This window comes from Leucopleurus acutus (assembly GCF_964270905.1).
Source record: "Leucopleurus acutus genome assembly, chromosome: 10".
In the NCBI taxonomy this organism is placed as follows: domain Eukaryota; kingdom Metazoa; phylum Chordata; class Mammalia; order Artiodactyla; family Delphinidae; genus Leucopleurus; species Leucopleurus acutus.
The window spans coordinates 66553232-66581158 of NC_139153.1; the positions used below are offsets into that span (position 1 = coordinate 66553232).

The 27927-nt window shown below is 55.3% G+C and overlaps 2 protein-coding genes across 4 annotated transcripts; one reads left to right on the forward strand and one right to left on the reverse strand.

Annotated features, from left to right (window-relative positions):
- The first annotated feature begins 141 nt into the window (after positions 1-141).
- On the forward strand, positions 142-2251 carry RPL10A (ribosomal protein L10a). Of its 2 annotated transcripts, none has more exons than XM_082847393.1 (4): positions 142-216; positions 571-719; positions 1613-1785; positions 2048-2251. In XM_082847393.1, the coding sequence occupies exons 2-4, from the start codon at positions 662-664 to the stop codon at positions 2216-2218; spliced, it is 402 nt and encodes a 133-aa protein (XP_082703519.1). In that variant the 5' UTR covers positions 142-216; positions 571-661; the 3' UTR covers positions 2219-2251. The 2 variants fall into 2 exon arrangements, with proteins under 2 accessions (XP_082703519.1, XP_082703520.1); XM_082847394.1 differs by lacking the exon at positions 142-216 and adding an exon at positions 285-479.
- A 5444-nt stretch (positions 2252-7695) lies between these two features.
- Positions 7696-19384, reverse strand: TEAD3 (TEA domain transcription factor 3; the record flags this gene model as incomplete). Of its 2 annotated transcripts, none has more annotated exons than XM_082849061.1 (13): positions 7696-8268; positions 8466-8618; positions 8697-8837; positions 9027-9200; positions 9364-9497; positions 10116-10177; positions 10761-10810; positions 10919-11056; positions 11961-11972; positions 12797-12859; positions 13069-13131; positions 17076-17140; positions 19240-19384. In XM_082849061.1, 13 exons carry the CDS (start codon positions 19382-19384, stop codon positions 8155-8157), a joined length of 1314 nt encoding a protein of 437 aa, XP_082705187.1. In that variant the 3' UTR covers positions 7696-8154. The 2 variants fall into 2 exon arrangements, with proteins under 2 accessions (XP_082705187.1, XP_082705188.1); XM_082849062.1 differs by having other exon boundaries at positions 11961-12017; positions 19235-19323.
- Positions 19385-27927: the final 8543 nt, after the last annotated feature.

Below are 27927 nucleotides of genomic sequence, written 5' to 3' on the forward strand. Positions count from 1 at the left end.
AGACACCCTCTACGAGGCAGTGCGGGAAGTCCTGCACGGGAACCAGCGCAAGCGCCGGAAGTAAGCGCGGACTTCCGCGGAGGGCTGCTTTGGGAAGCCGCGGACGGTCCGTTAACTTTGTTACGCTTTTTTAAGGTTTTTGGAGACGGTGGAGCTTCAGATAAGCCTGAAGAACTATGACCCTCAGAAGGACAAACGCTTCTCGGGCACCGTCAGGTTGGCACCGTTCTAATCCCACCCAGCCCTCAGTGTCCCCATGCCTGTCTCCTCCCTTCAGGCTCCTGTTGAGCCCGAGGCGGCCAGGCACGTGTGGCACTGAAGTGCTCGGGTAGTGCAGACCCCCTGCTCCGGGCAGGCGTGGCTGGACGGACCCCCACCCTGGGTCTTAAAACAAGAGGGGAGGCGTGGGGAGGCCTTGGCTGAGCCCGCCGGCTAGTTTGAGAAGCCAGACTAGCTGTTGGTGAATGCGGACGCTCTGGGTAAGGCTCAGTACTGCAGCGGTCCCAGACCCCTTCACCTGCCCTTGGGACCCAGGGCTGGGTGTGACCTATACTGTTCCCCAAAATGCAGGCTTAAGTCCACTCCCCGTCCCAAGTTTTCCGTGTGTGTTCTGGGGGACCAGCAGCATTGTGATGAGGCCAAGGCTGTGGATATCCCCCACATGGACATCGAGGCCCTGAAGAAACTCAACAAGAATAAGAAACTGGTCAAGAAGCTGGGTGAGTGTGCCTGGTGTGGTTCTTCCCCAGCCACCCACCCACCATGGTGTGGTTTTGTATGTGGGGTAGGGTGGAGGCAGTTCTCACTGGAGTGGTAGAACAGGAGTATTTCTGCCACTTGGATTTTAAAGTGATGATGGGGTAGAGTCAGGACAGAAAGGATCTGCTGTGGTTGGTTAACTTGACTGGTATTTTTTAGCCACGTGAAAATTCTATTTTGCTTCGAGGATTGGATTTAATAAGGGAAGAAAGCCAGGCAGTGGTTCTTTTCTAAGCAAGCGAGAACTGTCACATTGATAGGTCAGGTGTTGGTACATTCTGAATTGAAATTTCTACTTAAAACTCCTATATTTCATTTTAACTTTTAGGCTATGTGATTTGAGCATTTTACAGATAAACAGGTAACCCAGTTGTGTAACTAAAAAGGCAGGATTTGAAACCAGGCAGACTTAACTAGCGTGAGCATTTTCATTGCAAGATGGGTTGTGAGTCAGCCTGGACTTCTACCGGGTTTCATGTGAATGTTGGGCCAGTAAAAGTCCAGAGGATGGAGATAATACTGGAATGGGGAGAGGATTAAAAAGCTGGGCTTCCCTGGTGGCGCAGTGGTTGAGAGTCCGCCTGCCGATGCAGGGGACACGGGTTCGTGCCCCGGTCCGGGAAGATCCCACATGCCGCGGAGCGGCTAGGCCCGTGAGCCATGGCTGCTGAGCCTGTGCGTCCGGAGCCTGTGTTCTGCAACGGGAGAGGCCCGCGTACCGCAAAAAAAAAAAAGACTCGGTAGCTGGGGAAGGGGTAGAGTGCTGGTTAGAGGCCACTTCTGCGGTTGTCTCATAGCCCTGTTTAGAAGTGTCTTCAGGGGCCAGGTCCTAACGGCTTCCTCTCTTTACCAGCCAAGAAGTATGATGCCTTTTTGGCTTCAGAGTCTCTGATCAAGCAGATCCCACGAATCCTAGGCCCAGGCCTGAATAAGGCCGGCAAGTTCCCTTCCTTGCTGACCCACAATGAGAACATGGTGGCCAAAGTTGATGAAGTGAAGTCCACAATCAAGTTCCAGATGAAGAAGGTGAGAAGGTCTAGCCAGTTGCATAGATTGAACAGTGGTGAAGTTGACCCACGTTCTCCAAGTGGGAGCTCTGGTTTGCATTTCTGTGGATACTTAGGACTTGTGACAGTTACCTAACAGGATTGAAGCTTTTCAAATAACTCTGGTCTTGGTCTGGGGCCAGAGCACTGCTCATTAGGTCACTGGAGGTCATAGGGATGGGCCCACTCTACATTTTCTTGAATCTAGCCACCAACCTGATCTGACCTTCTTCTCCCCACAGGTGCTGTGTCTGGCAGTGGCTGTTGGCCACGTGAAAATGACAGATGATGAGCTTGTGTACAACATCCACTTAGCTGTCAACTTCCTGGTGTCGTTGCTCAAGAAAAATTGGCAGAACGTTCGGGCTTTGTACATTAAGAGCACCATGGGCAAGCCCCAGCGCCTGTACTAAGGCACAGCTTAATAAACCATACTCCCACCATTACCACCGTCTCCTGTGGCTTTGGGAAGGGGGGACGGTGCTTTGTGAGCTGACCTGGCATGCCACAGCACTGCACTGATGAGCCAGTGATGGGTAGTCATTTGCTGCAGACAAGGCAGGGCATTCTTTCTGCCCTCAGAAACATGGAGTCTTATTAAGATCTCCTGGATACTAATAGGGCTGCTAATCAGGGCTGAAGTTTTTCAAATAACCCTGAGAAGAGCAGATCGGGGCCATTACCCCAGCCTGTACTGCTGCTGCCTGTTACTAGTGGAAAGGGGGGTAGTTAGAACCTTCACATGGAGGACACTGACTTGGTCTTTCCTTGGCAGCATGCCTAACCTATGGCCGGTATGCCAGCAGTTCTTAACATGGGCTTTTTGTTTGGAGGGCTTTTTGATCCCTTGAAATCATTTGGGGTCTTGGTCTGCAGGAATCCCCAAGTAGTTACAAATGGAGATTGGGGTTTGGTGAGCCTGGGATTGGCTTCCTAGATGCTTCTGATTAGAGTGGTCCACATACCCTGAGAAACTGGTCTAGTATTTGCTTTCTTGACCCACAAATTGAGTACCCTTATGTTTGGGGGTAGTGATTTACTAGGTAAGATATTTAGGAAGAAAAATGAGAAGACCTGATAATACTCTGATCTAGGGACCCTGTTGTCTAGGGGAGTTTGGTAAATGGGTGGAATCTGCCTGTGGAAACTTCTAGGCCCCCTCCCTGGCCTGAGGAACTTCCTGATGCCGTTCTTGCCTCCAGCACCCAGCACTGGAAAGGTGGCTTTGGTGTGGTGGGAAATACCTGTGATTTAACCTTTGACTTTATTTTTTACAATATTTTATTTGGCTGCGCCGGATCTTAGTTGCTGTACGGTGGATCTTTAGTTGTGGTGTGAACTCTTAGTTGTGGTATGAGGGATCTAGTTGCCTGACCAGGGATCCAAGCCGGGCCCCCTGCATTGGGAGTGTGCAGAGTCTTAGTCACTGGACCACCAGGGAAGTCCCTAACCTTTGACTTTAATCTGCCTCATTTAACTTTGGTAAATAAAGGAACTAGACCTGAAAGGCTAATCAAAGCATAAATAAAAAATGCTGCACCTTCTCAAAACAAGCTTTATCTGTATTTGAACAGTGAAGAGCACAAGGTATTCACCAAAAGATTTGTCATTTTAGCTTTCAAGTTATAACTGCAGGTAAAGTAGCTAATCTTGTGATGAGCAGAGAATTTTGGTTCTCAAGGTGGTGATAGGCCTAACTTGCTCCTTAACCACAGTTAGGAGTGATGAAATACCTAGGCTTGTTGAACAATGTTCCCAATGGGTAAGGAGGGGGAAAAGCTGGCTGTGAAACTAGTTAGGATCCAATTTTACTGAAAGGAAAAAACTTTATGCCTAGTTAAAGTGTTTGGAAGCTTACATACTAATGTTGACCACATTCGAAGCTGGGAGTTTATGTGATTTAGGGGATTTTCTGAAGTTCTATGATTTTTGTAATCAGAGAAAGGCAACAGCTCAAATAAGGCAGGAAAACTTGTGATTTGATGACTAGAGGAATATAATATAAAAAGTAATTGACAAATGGGTACCTTTTTTTTTTTTTTTGCAGTACACAGGCCTCTCACTGTTGTGGCCTCTCCCATTGCGGAGTGCAGGCTCCGGACACACAGGCTCAGCTGCCATGGCTCACGGGCCCAGCCGCTCCGTGGCATGTGGGATCTTCCCGGACCGGGGCACGAACCCGTGTCCCTTGCATCGGCAGGCGGACTCAACCACTGCGCCACCAGGGAAGCCCAAGTATGAGTACATTTTATACCCTGTCTTTTACAAAGCTGAGTACAGCAAGAGAAAATAAAAGACGTGAGGACGATTAGGTGAAGGGAAACAAGCAGGTCTCGCTTGTTAAGGTGGGCCCCAGTGCACCTTTGGTGGCCAACCCTGAGAGCCATAATGATCACAGGGCCTGTGAGATAAAAGCAAACCACTTCTAGAAGCCAGGAAGACAATTGTTTGCACCAATAGCTGTGCTATCAATGAGCAGCGTCACGGTGGAGCAAGGGTTTCAGGGGAGGTTCCCATGACACTGTGCATACAATTTCTTGGGTGGAAGAAGACCAGCCAGGTGGTTGTCTGTGGGCTGAGGCCCCCCCCCCCCCCCAGTACCCGAGTGAATCCCAGCTCTGCCACTCAGGAGCCTTGGGAGGCTGCTGAGCCGGCCTCTTAACTTCCAGAAAACTCATCTGAAAGTGCAGCTGATGATGGTACCTACTAAAAGCATGACGGGCTTTGCACAGTGCCAGGCACTTAGTGTTCGGTTAAACAGCAGTTGTAAAATGGCAGGTATAGCTGCAGACACGTGTGCACCAGAGTGGGCACACCAGTCCCTGCTTGTCTGCCTTGGTTGGGTTTAGGACAGATTGAATGGAGGCCATCCCAAGGACATCTATCTCATTAATGGTGATGAGTGGGGAGAACAAGGTGCCTTCAGAATCAGTCACACCCTCTTGTTTGAAAAGAGCCAAGGATTGAAATCCTTAAAAATAGTTTGGGAAACTATAGGAATGTTTTAGAAATACTTGGGAACTTGAGTCCTACTGGATTATTGATTTGCATCACCTGAATTTAAAAATTAAACCCACTCCACTTTATAAATCTATGCCTTATGTATTGGGGTAGGAGTACTTAAAAACTAAGTCTATATTAAACCAATATGACACCACCTTCTGCTGGCCTGCCCAGAAGCTGTTTAGAGCCGTGGTGCCTGCGCTCCAGAGGCCTGTGGCACCATGATAGAGACGAAAGGAAAAAGCTGGAGGCAGAATGGGGAAGCAAAGCAAACAACGGAGAACACGTGTGGTGGCAGACTGATTCGATTCTAAATGAGGGTTGAGCTATCTTAAACCCCAGCCTCTACGATGATTTTAGGCTTTAGACTAAAGCTTAGTGTGCATCTGAGTTAGAATTCAGGGTTCAGATATCTGGGGAGCCCCAGTTCTCCAGCATTTGTACTAGAAGGAAATAAAGAGCCCCCACGAAACCCCAGGACTGCTCAGGCTTTGACCGTGGAATTGGCAAAATGATGGCCCACCTCCATCTTCCCTAGGGACATCAGAAACAAGAGGGGCAGGAAAGAGAACTACCGGCCTCTTCTTTGGGCCCCTGTTTTCTTGGCCTTTTCTTACAGCTTTCCACAGAACCCTGGTCAGGGAGAGCCACTTCCAGGAGAGAGCCCTGGGCTTTGGGCTCACAAGACCCATCTTATCCTGGTTCCTTCCCTATTTTGAGACCTCAAAACTATGTAGTTATCACCCGCCCCTGTGCCCCTGTATCTGTTACATTCGTATATGAGGGTGGGGGGTGGCCAGTGAGGAGGCCAGCCATATTTCACCTACAGTATTCTAATAGAAATCACCTGCAGGCTGTTTACTCCAGGAGCGTGAGGGCAACCCACGTGATGATGATTCAAGCACCCAACACATACAATCACCTATTAGTAGAGACTGGATTTTGCATCCAGCCCTAGGCATAGCACATGGTGGGTCTTTCATAAACCATTTCCATCTCCAGGAACCCCTCCCACTTGGTTGGGGCTCCAGGCACACTCCCCATCCTGCAAGCAACAGTCTTGGGTCCCTCCAGTGCAGTGGACCAAGACAAAAGGCTGCCTGATTATTTAATAGTATACCAAGTGCCTGGGCTTAAAGTCAGAAGACCAGGTTCAAATCCTGGTGTTACCACTGACAGCTGAGTGAGAAGAGCATTTAACCTCTTCTGTTTCCCCATCTGCAAAATTGGAGGTTGGACCAGAATGATCTAGAAGATGAGATTCTAGAGTAGGGTTGCCAGATTCAGCAAATGAAAATACAGGATGCCCAGTTAAATTTGAATTTCTGATAAACAACCCATGTCCACTGAGGACACTGAGGTTTTCCCAGGCAGACAGGGGCAGGTTGGAGTCCAGCTTCACACACACACACACACACCCCCGCCCCCGCTAGAAGCCATCCACTTCGGGAGCACTCACCTCCTTGAGGCTCTTTCCTCATGTGTGGAGTGAGGATGGGGCGGTGAGAACCAGTAGTAGCCACTGTGGACTGTGGGGATTTAACAGGGGGCCCATCTCAGTATTGAAGTCACCTGGGGCAAGTCACTTCATTTAAAGAGACAAGGCAACATAAGGCTCACTTCAGTGCTCAACTCACGGCAGGAGGGGTGGGAAAAAGGTTGGAGTTGGCCAAACTTTCACAAGACCCCTAAATCCTATTTTCTTTTTCTTTTTTTTGGCCGTGCTCTTCGGCTTATAGGATCTTAATTCCCCGACCAGGGATCCAACCCGGGCCCTCAGCAGTGAAAGCGCGCAGTCCTAACCACTGGACCACCAGGGAATTTCCAAATCCTATCTATTTTGAGTGTGGCAGCGCTTGGGGCCCGCCAGCAGAGACGGAGTGGAGTGGGGTGACACACCAGGACCTGAGCCACGAGGAGTGCCCACCCGAAGCTGCCCAAACCCAGAGGTATGGCACACAACTGGTCACACGACTAACCCACAAACAAATAACTTTAATTTTTTTTTTTTTAAGCAGGAGCTGGGCCTTGAGGGCCCCTGCGCCAGCCTTGCGCCACATTTATGATATAACCCATCACAGCTGGATTTAAAAAATACACAACAAATATATAATATACATTATAAAACCTAGGTTGGGTTTGGAGGTGGCCTGAGCGATATGCAAACTGTGAGGACCTTCAGGAAGCTCAGGGGCGGCCGGGCGGGGGAGGAAGGGGCACAGTACTTCATACGAAACTCATAAATACCCACGGGCAGCAGGAGGACGGGGCTGGGGGCCGAGGAGCCTGGGTATTGAGAAGGGGCTGCCGGGGAAGGGTTAACCTTCAATCCCAGAACGGGGTGTGGGGAGCTGCTGCTCCAGGCCAGAGAGACTGAGGTGGGGAAAACAGAAGGGACAGGTGCCCCCCGAGGGTTCACCACCAGACGCAAGTCTTAGGCAAGAGAAAATGCCAAACTTTTCCGCTACCCCTTGTCCCTGGGCCAGTGGCCTGCCCAGGGGCTGGGGCTTCATCCTCCCACCTGACCCTCCAGCCTGCTTCAGGCCTGGGCCTGCCCCTGGAAGCCTTCGCCCATCTGGAGGCTGCTGGGTGGCTCGGGACTGGACCTGGGTCAGGCAGCTCTGAGGGCCGCACAGGAGTCCCCCGTGCTCTGGAAGGAGGTGGTCTGTTCAGGCCCCCAATCCAGCCGGCTGGCCCCTCAGTGCAGACCCTCCCTCCTGCCCCCGTGGCCAGCCCCCACTCCAGGGAGGTAGCATAAACCTGGGCTCTAGGGACAGGCAGCGCCGGGGGAGGACTCCAACTCCGCCCACCCCTCCCACAGGTCCCTCCACTGAGATAGCGAGCCCCACGCTTGCCGTGCAGGGTCTGAGGATGGCACAAGGCACTTGGCCTGGCACACAGCAGGCGCACAGAAAGTGTGGGCTCCTCTTTCTTCTTCTCAACTTGACCCCAACTCAACACTCCCCTTCTGGGGCCTCTGCACTCCGGTTCCCTTGGTCTCCATTCTGCCCTCACCCGCCCATCACAGTCCCGTGAGGGGCCAGCGGCCATGGGTGCCTGGGCTCAGAGGTGTCCTCCCAGTCTTTCGAGGCTGGGCAGAGCTGGGTATGGTGGTCAGCGTAACCGCCAGGCTGCCCCACCGCTGAGCTCTCCTCTCTTCTCCCTCAGTTAAAGCGCAGAACAGTGGCAGGGAGTGTGTGTGCAGGGTAGATGGGGAGGCCTCCTGGGTCCTGGGCCTGAGGCCTGGCAGGTGGATGAGTCCTCAATCCTGGACCCCTAGGGGTGCCAGGCAGGTGTGTGGAGAAGATGCTCGTCCTGGATTGTGGTGGTGGGGGCGGAGGGCACCCTAGTCTTTGACGAGTTTGTAGACGTGGTGCTGGGCCCCGTGCTCGCTGGTGGAGACTTCAAAGACGAAAGCAATGACGAGCAAGGTCTCCTGGGAGTCCCGGCTCGTGACCACCTGGGGGCCGGGTAGGAAGATGCGGGAGGTCAGGTGGCACAGGGCCGTGGGGCGTGCGGGCTGAGCAGAGCCTTCTCCTTTCTGGGGCTCGGTCTCCTCCTCTGAGGAATGGGTCTGGCCACCCCTGCTTCGAGGCCCCTGTGCCTGGGGTGCTCCCATGACCCCCACGCCGCCCTCTCCCCCCGCCGCCTCCACACCTGCAGGATGGTGAAGTTCTCCAGGACGCTGTTCATCATGTACTTTTCGGGCAGGTGCTTGAGCTTGTGGATGAAGTTGATCATGTACTCGCACATGGGCGAGCGGTGGATGCGGTACACGAAGCGCCCGTTCTCCAGCCTGGCGTACTCGGTCTGCGGGAGCCGGGGTCAGGCGTCGCTCGGCTGGCCCGCCCCCAGCTCCCTCCCCCCACCCCCCGGGCCCCCACTCACCTCCACCTTCTCCACCACCTGCTTGCCAAAGGAGCACACCTTGGTGGAGACGCTGATGGTCATGCTGTCGGCCGAGCTGTACTGGGAGCTGACTCCGTAGAAGGCGCCTGGGCCCTCCTGGATGGTGCTGTTGAGGTCGGCCTGGAGGAGGGGGCGGGGCGGCCTAAGGTGCTGTCCGAGGCCCAGGGAGGCGTCCCGCCCTGGGGCTGGGGGCATACATAGCCCGCACAGTGCCCACAGGGCCGGGGAGAGGGGGTCGGTAGGGTAGGCCTGGGTGCATCGCACATCTGGGGGGACCCTTGGGAGCAGAGAGGGATCAGGGCAGCTCACCCAGAACTTGACGAGGAAGAAGGCGTTAGGGGGCCCCTTCTCATAGAGCTCCTTCAGGCCACCCTTCTTCTCGGGAAACTTGTCGTAGATCTGACGCACATCCACTGCCTCCAGGGGCGGGTCTGAGAAGGCGGGATTCGTCTGGCCGATGTGCACAAACAGGTGTTTGCTGTACTGTGGGGAGGGCCCAGTACAGGGTCAGGAGAGCTCGAGAGAGTGCAGGCCCAGGGGGAGCGGGGGGGCTGCAAGGGAACAGACCTGCCCTATGGCCTCCCAACCTCGTGACCCTGAGCTGTGGCCCTGGACCGCACAGACCCTGCCCCACCCCCTACGTTACCGTGTCAGGGTCGCGCTGCACCTCCATGAAGGCGGAATATTCGAGGAGCCGCAGCCGGGAGGAGGCGATGGTGCGGTCCTGCCACACAGGCACAGAGGCAGCAGCTGAGGGGAGCGGGGCCAGGGGCTCATAACCTGGGAGGACGAGACGGACCCTCGTCTGCACGGGCGCGTGTGCGGCTACACATAGAGCCGCTCCCCACCCCCGCACAGAGCCTGTGTGCGAGCTGGAGAATGGTGCCCCTTTTGGACGGGAACACAGGCTGGATTTTGACTCCCCTGCCAGGTGTCCTTGTGCAGTGCACAGCCTGCAGCACCGTGTGTGGTGGCCCTAGTAATGTACATCAGTGGATTTTCCCTCATGTCACCATTAATGTGTGTCCAAACAGAAAATATAGACAAGTGAAAAACGTAAAAATAAAAATTACCCAGAATCCTAACTCCTAACGAAAGTAAAACTCTGAAGATTTCGGTGTATTTCCCTTGAAGGAATTATATATACATACACATATCAATGTGACACCTTTGGTGGTGTGACTTGTAGCAGAGTTGTGGAAGCAACATTGTAAAAGGTAAGGGGGCTATTCCTGGCCTGTCCCAATCCCCTACAGATGCCAGCCACTCCTCCCTCCCAGCCCGCGCGCATGTACAGCGTGCGCACACACACATACAAGTCTGGCCCCAGCTCTTCTGAGCAGAGGTGCAGCTGCTGAGGGAGGGAGAGGTGGTGGCTGCCTTGTGCAGGGAACTTACTGCTGAGCGTCGGCGGCAGGGGTGGCTGGACGGGGTAGGCTGGCTGTGCAAAGGGCTTGATGCTGCAGACAGGAGCATGGGCTGGTTAGAGGGTCACCCCTTCCCCACTTTCCGCCTGGCCCAGTCACGTGGGTCTCATCTGGGATCCCACATAGGAAGCCACCAGGCCTTCCTGTGGAGGCCCAGAAATACATGCTGACCAGCTAACTCGTAAGCTTTTTGTTTTCTTCACGTTTTAACTTTATGAAGTCTGCCTGCATCTCACAACTGATGTGCACATTTAATGCAGCATTTCAAACCCACCCTGCAGAGCTGTTCATTAAACTGAGGGCATGTCTTAGGAAGAAAGTCATCTTAGAGTTGAAGGAGCTGAGAATACTTGACTACCTGACTTGTTGAATGAAAGACTGACTCAGAGATTAACTGAGTGAAAAATAATTGTAAGATGGATGACAAGTGGTTGATGAATGAACAAACACATGAATGAACAGACAGATGCATTAGCTCTTAACTGGCACTCTCCAACCCTCTATTTTTGAACGAAGACTTTGCTCAGCTGCTGCTGGAACCCAGATGGGAGGGGAAGTCCAGAGTGGCTGCCAGGGGAAAGAAGAGGGTGTGGGAAGGAAATGCCACCATACTCACTCCTGAGAGGGTCCAGGCTGCTGTCCCAGGAGAGGGGGGCTGCTCCAGAACTGCAGAGATGGGAAGAAGCCCAGGGTCCCTCAGTATCCAGGACCCCAACCCCGGCCCACCCTAAAGGCACTCCTTCACCCCAGTCCCACTTCCCAGGACCCCTGTACCCGAGAGGAAGTGGAGAAGACGGCCTGGGGCAGAGGGGAGGGTGGGCTGAACTTGTTCTGTAGGACGCTGGCTGAGACAATCTGGGCAGAGGACATGGACGCCATGCTCTGGAGGGCTTTGTCTTTGGAGACCTGGTCCTGAGGAGTGGAGAAGCCTTGTGAGGCCCAGGCCAGGCCAGAGACAAGACAGGGGCTTGCCTCAGGGGCCTCCCCCCAGGCCCTGTCTCCTAAGTGTACATCACCCCTCTGATCACAATCCACAATAAGAAATTATTTTACTCCATAACCCAGTATAAGCCAAAACAGTTCTCCTTATTTTGCTTATTTTGTGTGTCACGCACTATTTTCTATTTCATCAGTGGTTCTCAAAGTATGGTCCACGGACCAGCAGCACCAGCATCACCTGGAAGCTTGTTAGAAATCAAATTCTCAGGCCCTAGCCCAGACCTACTGAATCTGAAACTCTGAGGGAGAGGCTGAGAAATCCGACTTCATAAGCCCTCCAGGTGATTCTGATGCATGCGAAAGTTTGAGAACCACTATAATCCATTTTTTCAAAGATTTATTATTTATTTATTTTTGTTTATTTTTGGCCACGTCAGGTCTTTAGTTGTGGCACACAGGCTTCCCTCTAGTTGTGGCGCGCGAGTTTTCTCTTCTTTAGTTGTGGTGCATGGGCTCCAGAGCGTCTGCGCTCTGTAGTTGTGATGTGCGGGCTCCAGAGTGCGCGGGCTCTGTAATTTGCGGCACACGGGCTCTCTAGTTGAGGCGTGCGAGCTCAGTAGTTGTTGCACGTGGGCTTAGTTGCCCCGCAGCATGTGGGATCTTAGTTCCCTGACCATGGATCGAACCCACGTCCCCTGCACTGTAAGGCAGATTCTTTACCACTGGACCACCAGGGAAGTCCCTATAATGCATTTTTTTTTAAATGCTGTTTGCAAGCCTATTACATTGATTTCACAATCCATAATTTGAAAATCCTATATTAGGTGCTCTCCCCTCCATTGCCCCCCACCCCCCGGGGAGGGGCAGTGCTACTTACCAGGTTCATGGCCTGTGGAAGAGAAGGAGAATGGATTAGAAGAGACACAGAGGAGGGCCAGATGGGATGGAGGGACATGTCATTTCATCATCCTCCTCTCAATGCCCACCTGGCTCTCAGTTCCTGAGGAGCGCAGGGAAGCTCAGAGGTAGCTGTGGACCCTCCCCCAGCCCCACTGCCACCTAGAGGGAGTGTGTGCCAGCTGGGGGTTCCCTAGAAAGGGTAGGATGAGGGCAGAGGGGCTGGAGATCCAGATGGTGGACCAAGCTGGGGCCCCTTGGGTCTGTCCACGTGTACTGCACTATAGGCGTGGGGACTGGGGCGGGAGGCCCAGTCTGCTGGGCATTTGTGGGCAGGGAGAAGAAGATGCAGCCTACAGGAGCCTTGACCTGGGCCAGGGCCATGAACCCAAGGCTCTGAGATCCTCAGCCACAGAGCAGCCAGGATTGAGCGTCCAACAAGGAATGGCCATGCCCGCCAGTCCCCACCAGTGTCTCCTCCCTGCCCACCTGGAGTCCCCATGCAATTAGCAAGCAGCAGTTAGGAGGAAGGAGAAAAGGAAAATGGAGAAGAAGAGAGGTGGGCCTTAGTGGCCCCCAGGTGGTCTTCCTCTCCCTCGCTGTAGGGCTGGCTGTCCCCTTGGGTTCCTGCTTACTCTCCAGGGGCTCTGACCCTGTGTAGCCTGAAGTGGCAAATGGGCTTCTTCTGCTGCTTGTCTTCCTGAGACCCCCCTGCTGCCCCCCATAGCTCCTCAGCCCTTTCCCTGTCCCGGGCTGGGGTCAGAGAGCAGCATCAGGCCTGGGCAGGGCCAGGCCAAGTGGCAGGGGACCCCATACCTTCAGCTTGGACTGAATCTCCCGAGATTTCCGCCTGGCTAGAACCTGCAAGTGGCTAGAGACCTGTAGAGAGAGAGAGAGAGAGAGAGAGAAAGAGAAAAAGAACAGAAAGAACAGAAGAGGCAAGAACAGAGTTTCAGCCAGAAAAGAGGCACAGTGCGGCCAGAGAGCCAGCCAAGGCAGAGGCCTGAGCCGTGCAGAGAAAGTGGTAGAGGCGCCGTGAGTGAGAGGCCGAGGAAGGGCTGGAGGCCCCAGTCAGGCGCCCAACGTACCTTGATGCCAACCTGGTACTCCCGCACCTTCTTCCGAGCTAGAACCTGTATGTGGCTGGACACCTAGGGGCCGCCCCGCGCCCAGCCAGAGAGGAAAACACAGACAGTGAGGAGGCATAGCACAGGGTAGCCACGGGCAAGGAGCATCCCAGCCCTCATCTCTGGGACCAAATGTAAGAGGGGCAACCGTGGGGCCCCTGTGGGCAGACACACCTTGGCCCTGCCAATTCTGCCCTCTTTTGGCCCTGTCTTGATCAAGGGCCTACCGTGGCTTTCAGGAGCACCATGTACAGTTGTACAGGTTGTTCACTGCATAAGCACACCTGGCCCAGTGAGGGCTAAAATCCAGCCCAAGCTCTGCTGGCCAAGCTATGTGCCCTGGTGCACGACTGCATCTAAAGTGGAGGAAGAGAGACCCAGGAATCCAAAATGGCATCAGTCATACCACTGAAGGAAGAGAAGCTCCTGGATGTCAAAATAGGGGAGCTGCCAAGCTGGATACTGACGCAGGATTTCACCCCTAAAGGCATTGCTGGAGCATTTCAAAGAGGTTACTACCAGTAGTACAATAAGTATGTCAGTGTGAAGAAAGGGAGCTTCGCTGGGCTTTCTACGGTGCTGGCAGCTTACATGCTTTTCAACTACTGCTGTTCTTACAAGGAGTTCGAACACGAGTGGCCACGCAAGTACCACTGAAGAGGGCCCGGTGTGAAGGGCACACTCTGCATTCCTGACCTTTGCCCAGCAGCCCTGAATCCTTTCATATCCTAATTGAGAATTAACACCCAATAAAAGATGACTGGTAAACAACAGAGGAAGAGCATCTTTGTATTCTTCCAAAAAGGGGTGACTTTTTTCTCACTGGTGTCCTCAGAGGAGACACTTTTTTTTCTAATTGGCATCACAGAGGCTAGCCATGGCCATAATGCTCCTGCTGGCCACCAGCTTATACATCAAGCCCAAAATCCTTCACAAAAGGTCTCCCCTGTACCACTGCCTAAATCCTCCCGAGAACCCCACCAGCTTGCCGGCCTATGAAACCTGGCCTGGTCTGACTCCTGCAGCTTCCTCCCCCAGTACACATTCCTTCTCCTCGGACTAATACATGGCAGTGTACACTATCTCTGTGCACACAGTATGTGCTTTTAACTGCATTTCTTCTCCAGCCCCTCCTCCCTGAAGCCTCCCTCTCCTGGCAGACCTGAGCTAGTCACGGTCTGGATGTGTGCGCCCTGGGCTTGCACAACAGACCTTGGCATTGTCAAGGATCTGGCCCTCAGCCTCAGAGAACCTAAGTGTCACTGTTTTCCCCATGAAGCAAGCACGAGGGAACAGGTGGATCCTCTAAGCTGCTTCACACTTTCATTATCAGCAATTGCTGTTGGCTTTCTTTGCAAGTTGTTTTTATCTCCATAAAGAAACAGTTTCTTTTCTTTTTAATCATGGACTAAAAGTTACTATGTACGCGATGCTAGGCAGCCCCCTGCTACTTGGTTAGAACCTAGGCGGGTGCTTCTCATGCCATCTCATGGTGCCTAGGATTCAGACCTATGTCTGGCAAGATTCCCGATCACTTCACGTCATGACAATAACTGACGTTTACCGAGCACAGCTACTATTGTTCCCAGCACTTTACATGTACCAACTCCTCTGACCTTTACAGCAATGCTAAGAAGTCGGTACTAATACTATTCCCAGTTTACAGATGATGAAACCAAAGCACAGAGAGGTTAAGCAACTTATCCAAGGTCACACAGATGAACCCAGGTGGCCTGACTCCACAGCCCACTTGGCCACCACCAATATACCCTTAGCCCAGAGGACTATCTCCAAATGGTCAACTCTGTGACAGCTGAAAGTCACATGGGACTTAATCCTAATGTAATATTTAGCTGCGTTTTCAATAGGGAGGCACTGTACTTGCTATTAATTGCTGTACGTAGCTGTAAAAAAAAAATGAAGATGGCGTTTTTTTTCAACAGAGAGTAAAATGAAAACAACCAAAAAACCGTGCATGTCAGCGGGCTGCTCTTTGCGACACATAAAGACATGCCTTGTTCTCACAACCATAGGAAGGAACCCCCTTTAAGGAGATATCAGACATCAGAGTTCTAATACAGAATAAAGTTAGAGGAGTGCCACCCTTGCAAAATGACAAAGGCCAGAGGTTTTAAAAATCCTGAGGTTCCCGACAGCTCATTTGTAAAATGTTAACGTACAGCCAGCCTTCTCGGGATACCTGGCCAGGAGCAGGTATGATGCTGGACCCAGAATTAAGAGGCTCTGCTACCCTCCCTGGGCCTCGCTTAAAGATCCTTGGGCCCCTTCCAACTCTGACAAACAGGTTCCTATGAACATGTCTTTTGGGTGAAGCAGGACACGCTGGGACAGTGCCCTCCTCCTGTGCCTGGGATGGCTTTCTGTTTATAACTACAGTAATAATAATAGCAACAGCAGCGGCACATTCTTATACAAATACACTCTGTTCTACGTATCAGCTATTGAATGGCTGAGGAACAGAGGCTGGAGATGAGGCACCCCCTCCCCGCAGGTATAGGAGCAAGGTATTTGAACCCCAGGGCTGATCAGCCAGTATTCCTCCTGTGGCCCCAGGCTCCAGGGAACTGGGCCCTTGTCCGTCCAGTTCCTCGCCGGATCCCTTGTACCGAGAACATAGCAGTAGCTCAATGATTTGCTAAGTGAATAAATGCTGTACATGAACTGGCCCAGGGAGAGTGGTTAATAAAGGCCTGAACAACGAGGGAGCATTTCTACTCCCGCACTGGGTGCGTGGACCCAGAACCTTCCTTTGAGACAGTGAGGATCTCAGGGGTGGGTGCAAGGCTCAAACCCCAACCAAAGAGGGAGGTTTGGGGGGCTGAGGGCCAGAGCTGGCCTCGGTTCTCCAGGTCCCTGCTTAGAGCCTGCCTCTCTCCCGCCACCCAATCATCTCCCAAATCACCAGTTTCTTCCGTCCCTACCACCACTACCCTCACCATTGCCGCTGCCCAGGCCACCGCTGCTGACCTAGGTCCCTGCCTTGGCCTGGTCCTCTCTATCCACTGCCTTGGGTGTTCCGGAGACAAGATGCCTTGACAACTGCCACGCGCCACACCCTGATCTATTCCCTTCCAAGGCCCCCAGTTGCCCCCAGGAAAACCTGTCCCTCTGGCCTCCAGCTCAATCTCTCACAGCCCTCGGCTTTTCCCACCCCTCCCTCCACACACCACACTGCTAACGGAAGGCTCTTTCCTGCCCAGTGGGCTGAATCCTGGATCCACCACCTACCCGCAGAGTGACCTTAGGAAGTTACTTAACTTCCCTGTGCCTTGGTTTCCTCACCTGTGAAGTGGAGATAATTACTGTACCTACTTCATAAGGTTGCTATGAGGACTAAATAAATTAATACAAAGTCAGCTCTGAATGGGCTTACAATTACTATTTGTATAGCCAACTTCCTCAGCCTGGAAGAATCCTCTCCCTTTTTCCTGCCTGGCTAAATCCTCTTCCTTCTTAAAAATACATCTTGAGTGTCATCTCCTCCAGGAAACCTTCCTAGCCCTCCCCCCTCCCTTCCTCTCCCTGGTCCGGGTTCAATGCTTGTCTGACAGTACATGCTCCGATCTCAGCCATGCTGCCCTGCTCTGCCCTCACCTGTCCAACTGCCTGTCTCCCTGACTGGTCAGCGAGCCACTCAGGGCAGTGACATGCAGCTGCCACAGTTGCCCACTGGGGCGTATCTGTGGTCGCTGGATCACAGGTCTGGGACGGGGGTCAGAAAGGACAGTGGGGACTTCCCTGGCGGTGCAGTGGTGAAGACTCCTCGCTCCCAATGCAGGTGGCATGGGTTCAAGCCCCGGTCAGGGAGCTAGGGGAGTGGGCTGGGCAAGGGGGCAGCTCTGAGGAGGCAGGCAGGGCAATGGGACAGCTCGGCCTGGGAGGGACTGACAGAGGCAGGGGAGAGAGTGTGTGCGGGCAGAGGGGCCGCAGCATAAATTATCTTTTACCTGTTTTCTTGTCCGAGTCTTTCCCGTCCTCAATTTAATATACCGTGCGATCAACTCATTTCGGCCTAGATTGGGGTGAGAGGAAAAATGGGGAGTGGTCAAAGGGGACCCCTGGCGGCTGGAGACCCCCCACCAGCTGGAAATACACCAGGCCCCTCCCACACACGCTGCTCTGGTTTTCTCTCCCCACTCTCTTCGCTCCACCCCACCTAAGGGGCACAAGCTGGGTGGGTGAAGGATGGTGGGGAAGTCCCAGAGCTCCCCCCACCGCCTCCAGGACCTGGGGGGCTGCTGTTGGGGGAGGAGCAGCAGAGCAGGAGGTGGAACAATGTCAGGCGGCTTGACAGGTTTCCTTGCGAGACAGACAGGGGCAGGTGTGGCCGAAGGGCTGCAGGACAGCTGGGCCCCTCACTCCCAGCCCCCCGCAGTGCTTCCTTCCTCTCCGTGCTGTCACCAGCTCCAAACCTCCGAGGGTAAGGGCTCGTGTGTGTGTGTGTGTGTGTGTGTGTGTGTGTGTGTGTGTGTGTGTGTGTGTGTATGTGTGTGTGAGAGAGAGAGAGAGAGAGAGAGAGAGAGAGAGAGAGAGAGAGAGAGAGAGCGAGAAAGAGAGAGAGAGAGAGAGAGAGAGAGAGAGACGTCTGGGCATGCATACCTGTGTGTGTCTGTAAGAACTCTGGCCTGGGTTCCTGTCCTAGCTGTCCTTGCCACCAGGAGACCCTGGACAAGTCCCTGCCCTTCTCTGGTGAAACGGGCAGGAAGGACCAGATGGTCTCCAACACGTCTCCTACACTGACAGCCTGGGTCAAGATGTGTCACTGAGCATGTCACTGTGTCCTTGAACCTGTCACCCCCATGTCACTGGTTACCAGTGTCTGTCCTTCCCTGTGAGAGAGTGCAGCCCGTCAGACTTGGGGTGGGGGGCTCTGCTCAGCACCAGGGACCCTCTGGGGGTCCAGAGGCTGGCCGGCATCCAGGGGGCTGGCCCTTTAAAGGGAGTGCTTGGGACGCACAGTGAAGCATGTGTCAGCATCCTCAGCGTGTAGGCTTCTTACCCCCAAATTCAGGCCCCCTGCCCCCCAACCCCATAGCCTCCCCAGAAGGACCGCATTCTCCAGATTCCTCTTCCATGACGGAACTGGCCCCACAGCTCCTCCCTTCCTGCCTGCCCCTCTCCACCCCACTCCCTCCGCCCTGTCTAAAAATACCCTGTGGGGCTGCCCCAGCCGTCTGGGAGGGAGCAGTGGGGGCAGGCGGCCCCCGCCCTATGGAAGGTGCCCTGGAACATCTGCCTGCCCCGTGAGTGGGGCTCTGGGGCTGGGGGTGGGCGTGGCACAGTTGTGGGGCAGGGGACACGGGGCAGCCCAGCCAGTGCCGGACACTGGGAGGGGACAGGCTGAGGGCCTGCCTCACCCAGCCATAGGCTGTCGGGGCGGGTTGGAGGGAGCTGGCAAGGAGTCAGGCCCCAAATGGTTGAGTTATCCCAAAAATGCAGCCCTGGGAGAGCCCTCTCAGGGCTGGACCAGGGTGGATGCTCCCTTCTGGAGGCAGGAGGTGGGCAAGGTGGCAAAGAGAGGGGCCAGGAGAGCAGCAGCCTTGGGAGGGGGTGTGAGGAGTGAGGGAGTCCCCTTGTCTCTCCAGCGCCCTTCCCCACGCAAGCCCTGTCACACTGGGGGCCTCCCCGCAGTGTAAAGCAGCCCCCTCTCCACGCCTCCTGTTCTCTGGAGGGAACTCGCCAGTGGGAAACACTGTTCTCTGCTGGGATCCCAGCCCAGGTCTCACCCCTCGGGCTCCCCCACGTCCTCCCAGGAGAGGGACCCTCTCCTGGGCCCAGCCTGGAACACACCGGATTGACCCAGTTTCCCGGGCCCACTGAGTCACCCCGAAACCTCCAGGCTGGCCGGGGCGAGGAGAGGAGGGGCAGTCGGGGGTGGGGTGGCGTGTGGGCTGCGCTCAGGTGGAGGGGGCAAACCTGGCCTGTTTATGAGGAGGATCCAGACACACAGGCTTGCACGCCCAGACCCGCCCGCCCTCAGAGGGCTGGCGGCCTCGGGACTTCGCCAAACCGGTTGGGTGAGGGGGCAGAGAGCAGAGGGAGGGGTGAGGAGGGCTGGACCCCTCCCCAAGTCCAGTCCAGGGTCCCTGTGCCTCCCCACACGCACCGTACATCTTGCCCTCGTCCGACAGGATGATCTTGCGACGGCCGCAGGGTGGGTAGATGGCCAGGGCCTCCTGGAAGCTCTGCTCGATGTCCGGGCTCCACACGCCCTCCGCATCGTTGTCCAGCCCCTTGTCCAGGCCCTCGGGCCCATCCTCCCGGGCCTCCCCGGGGCTGCTGCTGGCATTCCAGCTGTTGGACGCTATTGTGCTGGTTGCTCTGGGCTCTGGGCTCTGGGCCTGAGCCCACTGGGCAGCCTGAGCCTGGGGGGCAGACGCAGAGGGGTTAGGGCAGTGTCCTCCCAGACCACAGCAATCTCCACCCCTGGGGCAGGTGCTCCAGGGTTGGGTGGAGGCAACCAGAGGTTATGTTTAGTCAGTGCTGTGTGACATTGGATGAGTTACTTCACCTCTCTGAGCCTCAGTCCTGTAAAACGAAGGAAAGGTCTCCTTTGAGATTGTGAGGGTTAAAATGAAATGAGATCAGGCAAAGTGCCAACCATGATGCCTGGTGGTGATCAACAGCAACAGTAACAATGCCTTATACCTACACAGTACTTTTGTGGGGAAAAAGTACTTTCATATTTATTCAATCCTCAAAACTAAGGCAGGGAGGGCAAGGAGTGATGCCCATTATTCAGATGAGGCAAACAGGCTCACAAGGCCATGCAGCTGCCAAAGGCACCATGATGGGCAGAGAGGAGGACCACGAGGGGCAGGGCCCAGTGCTTCTACGGCTCTCAGAGGGGCTCCTTGGCTCTCACTCTGCCAGCTCCTCCTCCTTGTCATCTGGATCCCCAACCAGGGACCCCCACCCCTCATTCTCCCCCCCAGCATCAGTGCAATCCTGCCAAGGACCCGCTGTGGCCTGAGGAGGGTCCCAGACCCAGGAAGGGTACAGTTTTGCCTTCCCCAAAAGATTACTCATGAGAACCCTGCCAAGGAACCTAAACTCAGGGCAGGAACTGCCCCAGGAATCATGAGACGGGAGCGACACTGGCTGGTAAGGGAGCAGCTGAGAAGGTGCCTGGCCGACAGCCTTGCTCAACCCCACCCACTCCTCCATCCCACTTCCTGTTCCTGCACCTCCCGGCCCCACAGCAGCCCATAAACCACCCACACGCTGGCCCCTGCCCTGGCCCACATCGTGGATGGGCCAGGGCTCTGTAAACTCTGAGTTCCCTGCACACTCCAGGCTGGGTTATTAAAGCAGATCACACCCAGAGAGTCCCCCAACACACACAGCTCTAAGGCTCACCCCCCAGCTCCCTTCAGCCTCAGAACCACATGTCCAAGGTGTATCAGGGTCCTGGGAGCCCCAGAGCCCCAGATGGCTTTGCTCTGGGCTGTAGGGAAAGGGGTCGCAGGGTGGAGAGTGGGAGACCCCATCAGAAGCTGGGGAAGAGACTTCTTTCCCCTCAAACAAGAATTCCAGGTCTTGTCAAGTGGGTGGGGATTTTCCCTGTGGGGGCCACCTCTTTGCTTTGGAAGGCTTGAAGGCAGTTGCTAGTGGCATGGGATGGGGAGGGCCTGGGGCCTGAATGTCAGATGGATATAGAGTTTACATTTAACTCTACTACGAATGACAGCACCTGCATACGGCAGGCCCTAGTCTGGGACTTTATACACATTGACTCATTTAATCCTCACAATCACCTATGAGGTAGATACTATTATTGCTTCTACTTTACAGATGAGGAAACCAAAGAACAGAGGGGTTAAGCAATTTGCCCAAGGACACACAGCTGGTAAGTGCTAGAGCTGGGTTCTGAACACAGGCAATCTAGCTTCAGTCTCTTAACCAAGGTAAGAAGCCCCACCATCTGCAGAGGGAAAGGAGGCCCAGCATGGGTTGTCATGGGTTGTCATGGCAACCACCTGAGAATGCCCAGTGAGGTCCAGACCACAGGGTCCCCCCCAGCACAGGTGGCTGGAGCAACTTCAAGGACCCCCAGACCGCTGTAACCCTTCCTGTGAGGCCTCCAAGACCACCACACCAGAGGGCAGCCAGGGAGAGAGGAAGCCATGCTCCTGACGGGTCAGAGGGGCCACACCCCTCTGCTCACTCCCGCAAGCTGTATTCTCATCCCCATCCCCTCCTCAACCCCTTGAGGGCAAGTTCTTGTAATAAGAGTGGGGGGGAGGGGTGGGATGCCGGGGGACACAGCGGCGCCTATACTGAGCTAGCTGGGAGGCAAGCCACCGCCCCACCCCAGTGCCCCAAGTCTGACAGTGCCACAGGCGGCGTTAGAGGGGAGGCAGAAGAGGGACTACAATGAGCTAAGACCCCTCCCAACAGAGTCCTCAATCCATTTCCCCCCAAATCTTTTCCTGAGGCCTCCCTCAGAGCAGCAGGGGCCCGGCGCATGGGGGGCCCTGGCAGCCCCAGACTTTTCAAAGCAACTTTCTTGCCTCCCCCAAGTCTGTGCCCGCCTCCCCTCATCCAGGGAGTGGCCCCCCCTTCTCGGGGTGATGTCAACCCCGCCCCGCCCCCCGCAGGAGCACTGTGGCCAAATATGGCGAACACAGCAGTGCTTGGGAGCTGGGACAGACTGGGGGGGCGGGGCGGCGGCCCCTGGCTGGGACTGCTGGCAGCTGGTGAGGGGGAGGGGAGCCCAGGGGGCGGCCACAAGGACAAGTCAAGGAGAGAAGCAGGACCACCGTCCCTTCCGCTGGCTCACAGGCACATGCTAGACTCACTTTCCAGGAACACCCCTGCGGGGAGAGGCACCCACACAGGGGTCCGCAGGTGACCCCCACCCCACACAGCAACTCACTGGAGCACGTGTGTGCAGTACGCTGCATGGGTGCGCGAGTGGACACCCCAATAAGAATATTTGTACCCCCAGACCGAGGCATACCCGTGGGCAATGGCAGGCGGGCAGCTGAGCCCCGCTGGGGGCTGAACTGGGGTCTCTGTCCTACCGCATCACTCAGGAGCAGGTCAGTGCAAGGAGTCTGCACTGGCTGCTCTGGCCTTCCCAGAGTTACTGCTGTGGGATGAGGACAGAGATGAGAGCGGGCCACCCTCCTCTCCTTAGACCCCAAACCACTGGAACTCAGGCTGGGGGCAGGGAGGAGGCTATGGGTTCCTCAGCCAGCTGCAGGGCTGGACTGAGGCCAATGTGGGACTCAGGCATGGTGGAGGGGGCTGCCTGGGGTCAGAGGGCAGGCCCCAGGGGAAGGCAGCCCCAGCCCAGCGTTGGGTCTTATCTGCCCTTTACAGAGTGGGGTTGACAGGGGTGGCAGCCCCCCAGCTGCTCGTTGACACTGTCCCAGGTGTCTAGAACCTCTGCGTTGCTGGGCTGCACCACCAGGAGGGGTGGGAGAAGGGGTAGAAAGACCCAAGTGAGAGGCAAAGAGGGTGGAGCTTGGGATAGACAGGAGGGGAAGGGGGACACGGTGTGGGCAAGTCTGGGGGTGGGTGAAGAGAGCAGGAGACAGACAAGAAAACAGACAAAAGAGACGGGACAGTCACAGAGTGAGAGACAAAATAAAGAGACCTAGAGAGGGGATCTTGGAGTGAGACCCAGAGGGAGAGACAGAGATCCAGAGAGAGACAGACATATGGAACAGGTAGAGTGCTGGAGAGAGTGAGATCCACAGACATTGGGGGGAGTGGGGAGAGAGTGAGGGAGAGAGTCATTATGACCAACAGAGACAGAAAGACAGAGACCAAGATGGAGGAGATGGAGACACACAGATGAAGGGGGTAAATCACTAAACTCAGACACAGTCAGGCAGTGAGGGAGGGGAAAACCAGATGGTGGTGAGAGAGAAAAAGAAAGAGAGCGAGCGAGCGGACGGGAGCCAAGGACAGAAACACTCAGAGGCTGGGGCAGACCTCGGGGGGAGGAGTGACCAGGGGAGCCACTGCTGGGGGCTGGGGGCTGGTTTCAGCCACAACAGGGCCACATGCAGGACATCCCCACTCCTGGCCCATCTGCTCCCCAGCCCTCCTCTCGGACGACCTCCCATCTCCCTGGTATTGTACAGCCCAAGGACCTCCTGTGTTCTCGCTCTAACTTTACCCTCAATCTGACCAGCACACACCCGCTTCCCCTCTCCCAGGGCCTTCTGAGGTCAGAAGGTGCCTCTGGGTGGTGGCCGGGTAGGAGATAGGAGGCTGGGTGAGCAGGCCTCAGGGCCCTGAGGGAGATAAGGGGCACCTTGCTGCCCACTCCCCACCCTGGGGCCAGACCTGCTGGAATAACTGGCTGGACAGCTCCAGGGGTGGAGGCCAGCGCAGGGGCTGCTGCAGAGGCCCTAGGTCCTCACCCCCCAGGGCCCCCGCAGCCTCCAGACCACCCAGCCCTCTACCGCCTTTCAAGTAGGGGGAGGGATGGGCTTGAAACCTGGGCTCCCCCAGAGCTTCTGCCTGGTGGGGGATGCAGAAAAGGCAAGTCCAGGCAGGTGTCTGCACCCGGCGCCCCTCCCCCGGCACCAGCCCCTCGGGGAGGTCGGACTGAGCCCGGTGACTGTGCTGCGTCTAGCGGGCAGCAGCTGTCCACTCTTGCAGGACTTCAGCCCTCAGAGTGCTCTCACTTTGAGTGAGAACATCACTCAAAGTGTGGGAAGATTAGTGAAACCAGCAGTTTCATCCCGAATGCCCTGCCCCCAAACCTGGGCTGGGCTGGCCAGGCGGGGGAGGGGGGGGCCGCGAGGATGGGGCAGGCGGTAGATGAGGGCTAAGGGAGCCTCCCCGCCTCCTCTGCTTTTCCCTCCTTCCTCCCCACCCACCCCCACAGCGGGCCAGCTGTTCTCCAGCTGCCAGAGGCTCCCACCCTAGAACTGGCCGTGCTCTGGTTGGGATGGGAGAGCAGGGCAGGCGGGATGGGGATGGTGTCTGCCTCCCCCACCTGCAGGCCAAGGACCCCTGGGGGACCCTGCCAAGTGACCACACCCTGCCAGGCTGGAGATGGAGTACCATCCTCCCTGGAGCAGGGTTGAGATTTTTACAGGAGGAAGCAATTTGCACAACCCACTAGGAGGGAGGTGAAGGGGGGCTCCCCAGCCCTCCCCAGCTTACTAATGTGCTTCCAATTTGGGAATCCAGTCTCTGCACCCACCCACCCCCTCTCCTAGGGCGCGGGCTCCTCGGGGAGCAGATGGGGCAGGGTAGCCCCCCAGGCTTCCCTCTCCAAGGCTCATCCTCACTGTCACCCCTGCTTCCAGCAGTGTAGGAGGGAGGGAGGGAGGGAGGGAGGGAAGAGACTCAGAGCCCTCAAACCTCCTGCAGGAAGAAGGGGCCCACTTCCCTTCACCCCGACTCTGAGACTGTCCTGTCTCCTCATCTCATCCCACTCCAGGAAGGCCAGGGATCCAAGCTGGAGGGGGCAGGGATGCAGCCAAGGGGTGAAACTGGGTTTCACAGCTCTCAGTGAACATGTCAGAGGGCCCCTTGGACTCTGGATCACCCACTGAGCTGCCACTAGTCCCTCAGTCAGTTGCCCCCTCAGGAAGGTCACAATGTCAATGTCGTCTATAAACACACAGGCTTTCCCTGGGCATCTCCTCTCTATCAAACGCACACACTCCTCTTCACAACCACTGTCCTGCACATTCACTGTTACTTGCATCTCCCTTATTTCTTTTTCTTAACTTCTTTTATTGTGATAAAACATACGTAATAAAAAATGTACCATTTTAATCGTTTTTAAGTGCACACTTCAGCGGCATTAAGTACATTCTTTCTTTCTTTCTTTTTTTCTTGTATTTTTTTTGGCCATGTTGACAGCACGTGGGATCTTAGTTCCCCGACCAGGGATCAAACCTGTGCCCCCTACACTGGAAGTGCGGAATCGTAACTGCTGGACCACCAGGGAAGTCCCATTCTTTCTTTGTTTTCAACAGTTTTCTTTCTGTGGTCCTCCATGTAGACACCACATGCATTGGGGTCACAGTCCCCCAAATTCATCATACATGGCATCCCACACGATATATGCCACAGTCCTGAAGGATGTCACCCCCACTCCCCCACAGTCGCAAATCATCTCAGATGTGACCACCCACAGAGTCGGTCTCAGTCACACCCCACAAACAGCACCGTCCCTCCATGTGCGGAGTTTCTTTCTCGTGCTCAGTCTCACCCACACGCCTGATTTCACACTCAGCTGTTGCCACAGCTTCTCAGCACACGCCTGCTGCACTGGGTATAGTCCGCCGTGTCACAACGGTTCCCCCCTTACACACACATGTACACCATGTTGTGACAATTTTTCTCATACGTGGTGTCATATATAGTCATACACAGACCATCAGAGTTTCTACAAACCCAAGGTCATCTCATTTGCTGTTCACACTGCGCCATAATACATAGGCATGCAACAGCAACATACGTCACACAGAGTGTCACTCATTCTGCTTCTGACACACACAGCATCACACAATCGCAGTGTCCCTCACACACCTGGGGCATCGGAATCCCATCCGGACACGAGTGTGAGCTCACACCGCTAGTCAAGCAGACGGTGTCTTTCATAAATGTACCCCATGTGATGGCCTCTCACACACATAGGTCCCCCATACAGCCACACACACACACACACACACACACACACACACATGCAGTGTCAGCCACACACTAAGAACATCATTCATAGTTTCCCTCATGTACCTGCAGTGTCAGTCACACAGAGAATATCATAGCTTCTCTCACACGTGAATGTTACCAAGTCACAATATTGCATACAGTTGCTCTCACATGCAGTCACACACACAAACTGGTTTTACCCAGTTCCCCCCACCTGCATCCACCCCCCCAGCATCACCCACACAGAGTGTCCCACTCGGCTTCTCTCTCACACACATCCAGCGGCACACACAGTGGCACTCTCGTTTCCCTCTATCACTTCCTGTCCTGTCGGGCCTGGCAGGGAGCACAGGAAGCAATCAGCACTCTAGGAAACCTCAGGGGCCGAGGCTTTGGGATTTGTAGAACGACAGAATTTTCTGGCTCCTGCCCCCAGTCCCCTGTGGGACCCTGAGCGGACCCGCAGAGCCCGCTCCCCGCCAGAGTCCTCCCTGGAGGGGCAGGGCCTCTCCTGCAGACCACCCTAGGCTGGTACACCAGCGGGGAGGGGAGGGCAGGGCGAGGCCACGGGGGACAGGGCCGAGTGTGATCTGCTGGCCTCCACCCCAGCTCTGAGCAGAGAAGCTCCTGCCATGGCCCCAGGGCGGCCCCAGAGGGCCATGGAGACCTGGACCCTCAAGGCCACCCCTCAGACCCCACAGCTCCTGCAGTGCCCACGTGGGAAGCAGAGACTGCGACCTCCTGGCCACCTCCACAGAAAGCTGCAGCACTGGGAGCCCTCTTGGCTCCCTGGAGCCTGGCACCACCAGCTCCCTCCCCCACTGTCCTCCCTGTCAGCCGGCCCCTAGGCACCTCTCCCTTCCTGAGCGAGGAGGTGGACAGGGCTGGGAGCTTTCACTCCCTTCCAACTTCCACCCTGAGGCCCTAGAGGCGTCTGGGAGAGGGGTCGGCCATCCAGGCGGCCTCTGAACACCATTTACCCTGCCCAGCCTTGCCAGACCCCACTGCCACCTCCCAGGGCAGTTCCCTGGACTCCACCGGCCTCCCTCTCCTCTGACACCTGCTGCCTGTAACCTTTTCAGCCACTCTCACCTGGCTTAGCTGCCCTCAGTCACCCCCTGGTTAGCCCTCACCTTCTTCTTAGACCACTGGGTCACCCACTCACCTCTCCAGGCCCCACCAGGTTCAGGTTCCATGATGGGAAGAGAGGGAAGGCTGATTGATTAGGAGACAGAGACTCCGAGAGAAGCTCAGAGAAAAGGGACCTGAGAAGTCATGGATTCCAAACAGGGAAACTGAGGCCCACCAGGATGACACAACTGGTTAAAGGCCCAGCTGGGGCCAGATCTCTTAATTTCTTGACCTCCTCTGTTTGAGAGGTCTCCTTCTTGTTTTAATATTTACCCAACTGTCAGAATGTACCAAGGTGAGGGTGGGAGCAGGGCCCAACACACACACACACACACACACACAGGGTGGGAGCAGGGCTCAGGACACACACACACACACACACACACACACACACACACACGGTGGGAGCAGGGCTCAGGACACACACACACACTCTCACACACACACACACCACACCACACACACACACCACACACACACACACAGGGTGGGAGCAGGGCTCAGGACACACACACACACACACACACACACACACACCCTCTGTCCACACACACACACACTCACACACACCCTCTGTCCACACACACACACACACACACACACACACACACACACACACACACACACACACACACACACACACACCCTCTGTCCTGCCGATCACTGACCATCCTACTCAGCCATTCCCTTGCTCAAATGCGCTAATTAGCATTAATTATTGTTCCTCCCTGGGGGGATGGTGGTGGGGGAAGGCCCACAGGTTGAGACTCCCATTGGATCCCAGCCTCTCTCTGAGGAGGGGGCATCCAGGGCCACTGAAGTCACTGTCACCATATAGCCTAGTCCTAGAAAATACATCTGTTTATCTCCTAGGGATCTAGAAAGACCACAGAACCACGTTCTGTGGTGGCATCGCTTGGGGGAGGTCTTGGAAAAGGAGCTACAAGAATCTGGAAGGGAGGAACACCTAATTCCCCCAAATCTCTAACTTTTGGCAACTTTAGATTTCCCTCCTTACCCCAGGCTGCCGTCAGC

Coding starts and splice junctions, on each gene's coding strand:
- RPL10A (XM_082847393.1), top strand. CDS start 662: ATGGACATCGAGGCCCTGAAGAAACTCAACAAGAATAAGAAACTGGTC. Junction 720..1,612: donor GAAACTGGTCAAGAAGCTGG/GTGAGTGTGCCT, acceptor TCTCTTTACCAG/CCAAGAAGTATGATGCCTTT. Junction 1,786..2,047: donor TCAAGTTCCAGATGAAGAAG/GTGAGAAGGTCT, acceptor TTCTCCCCACAG/GTGCTGTGTCTGGCAGTGGC.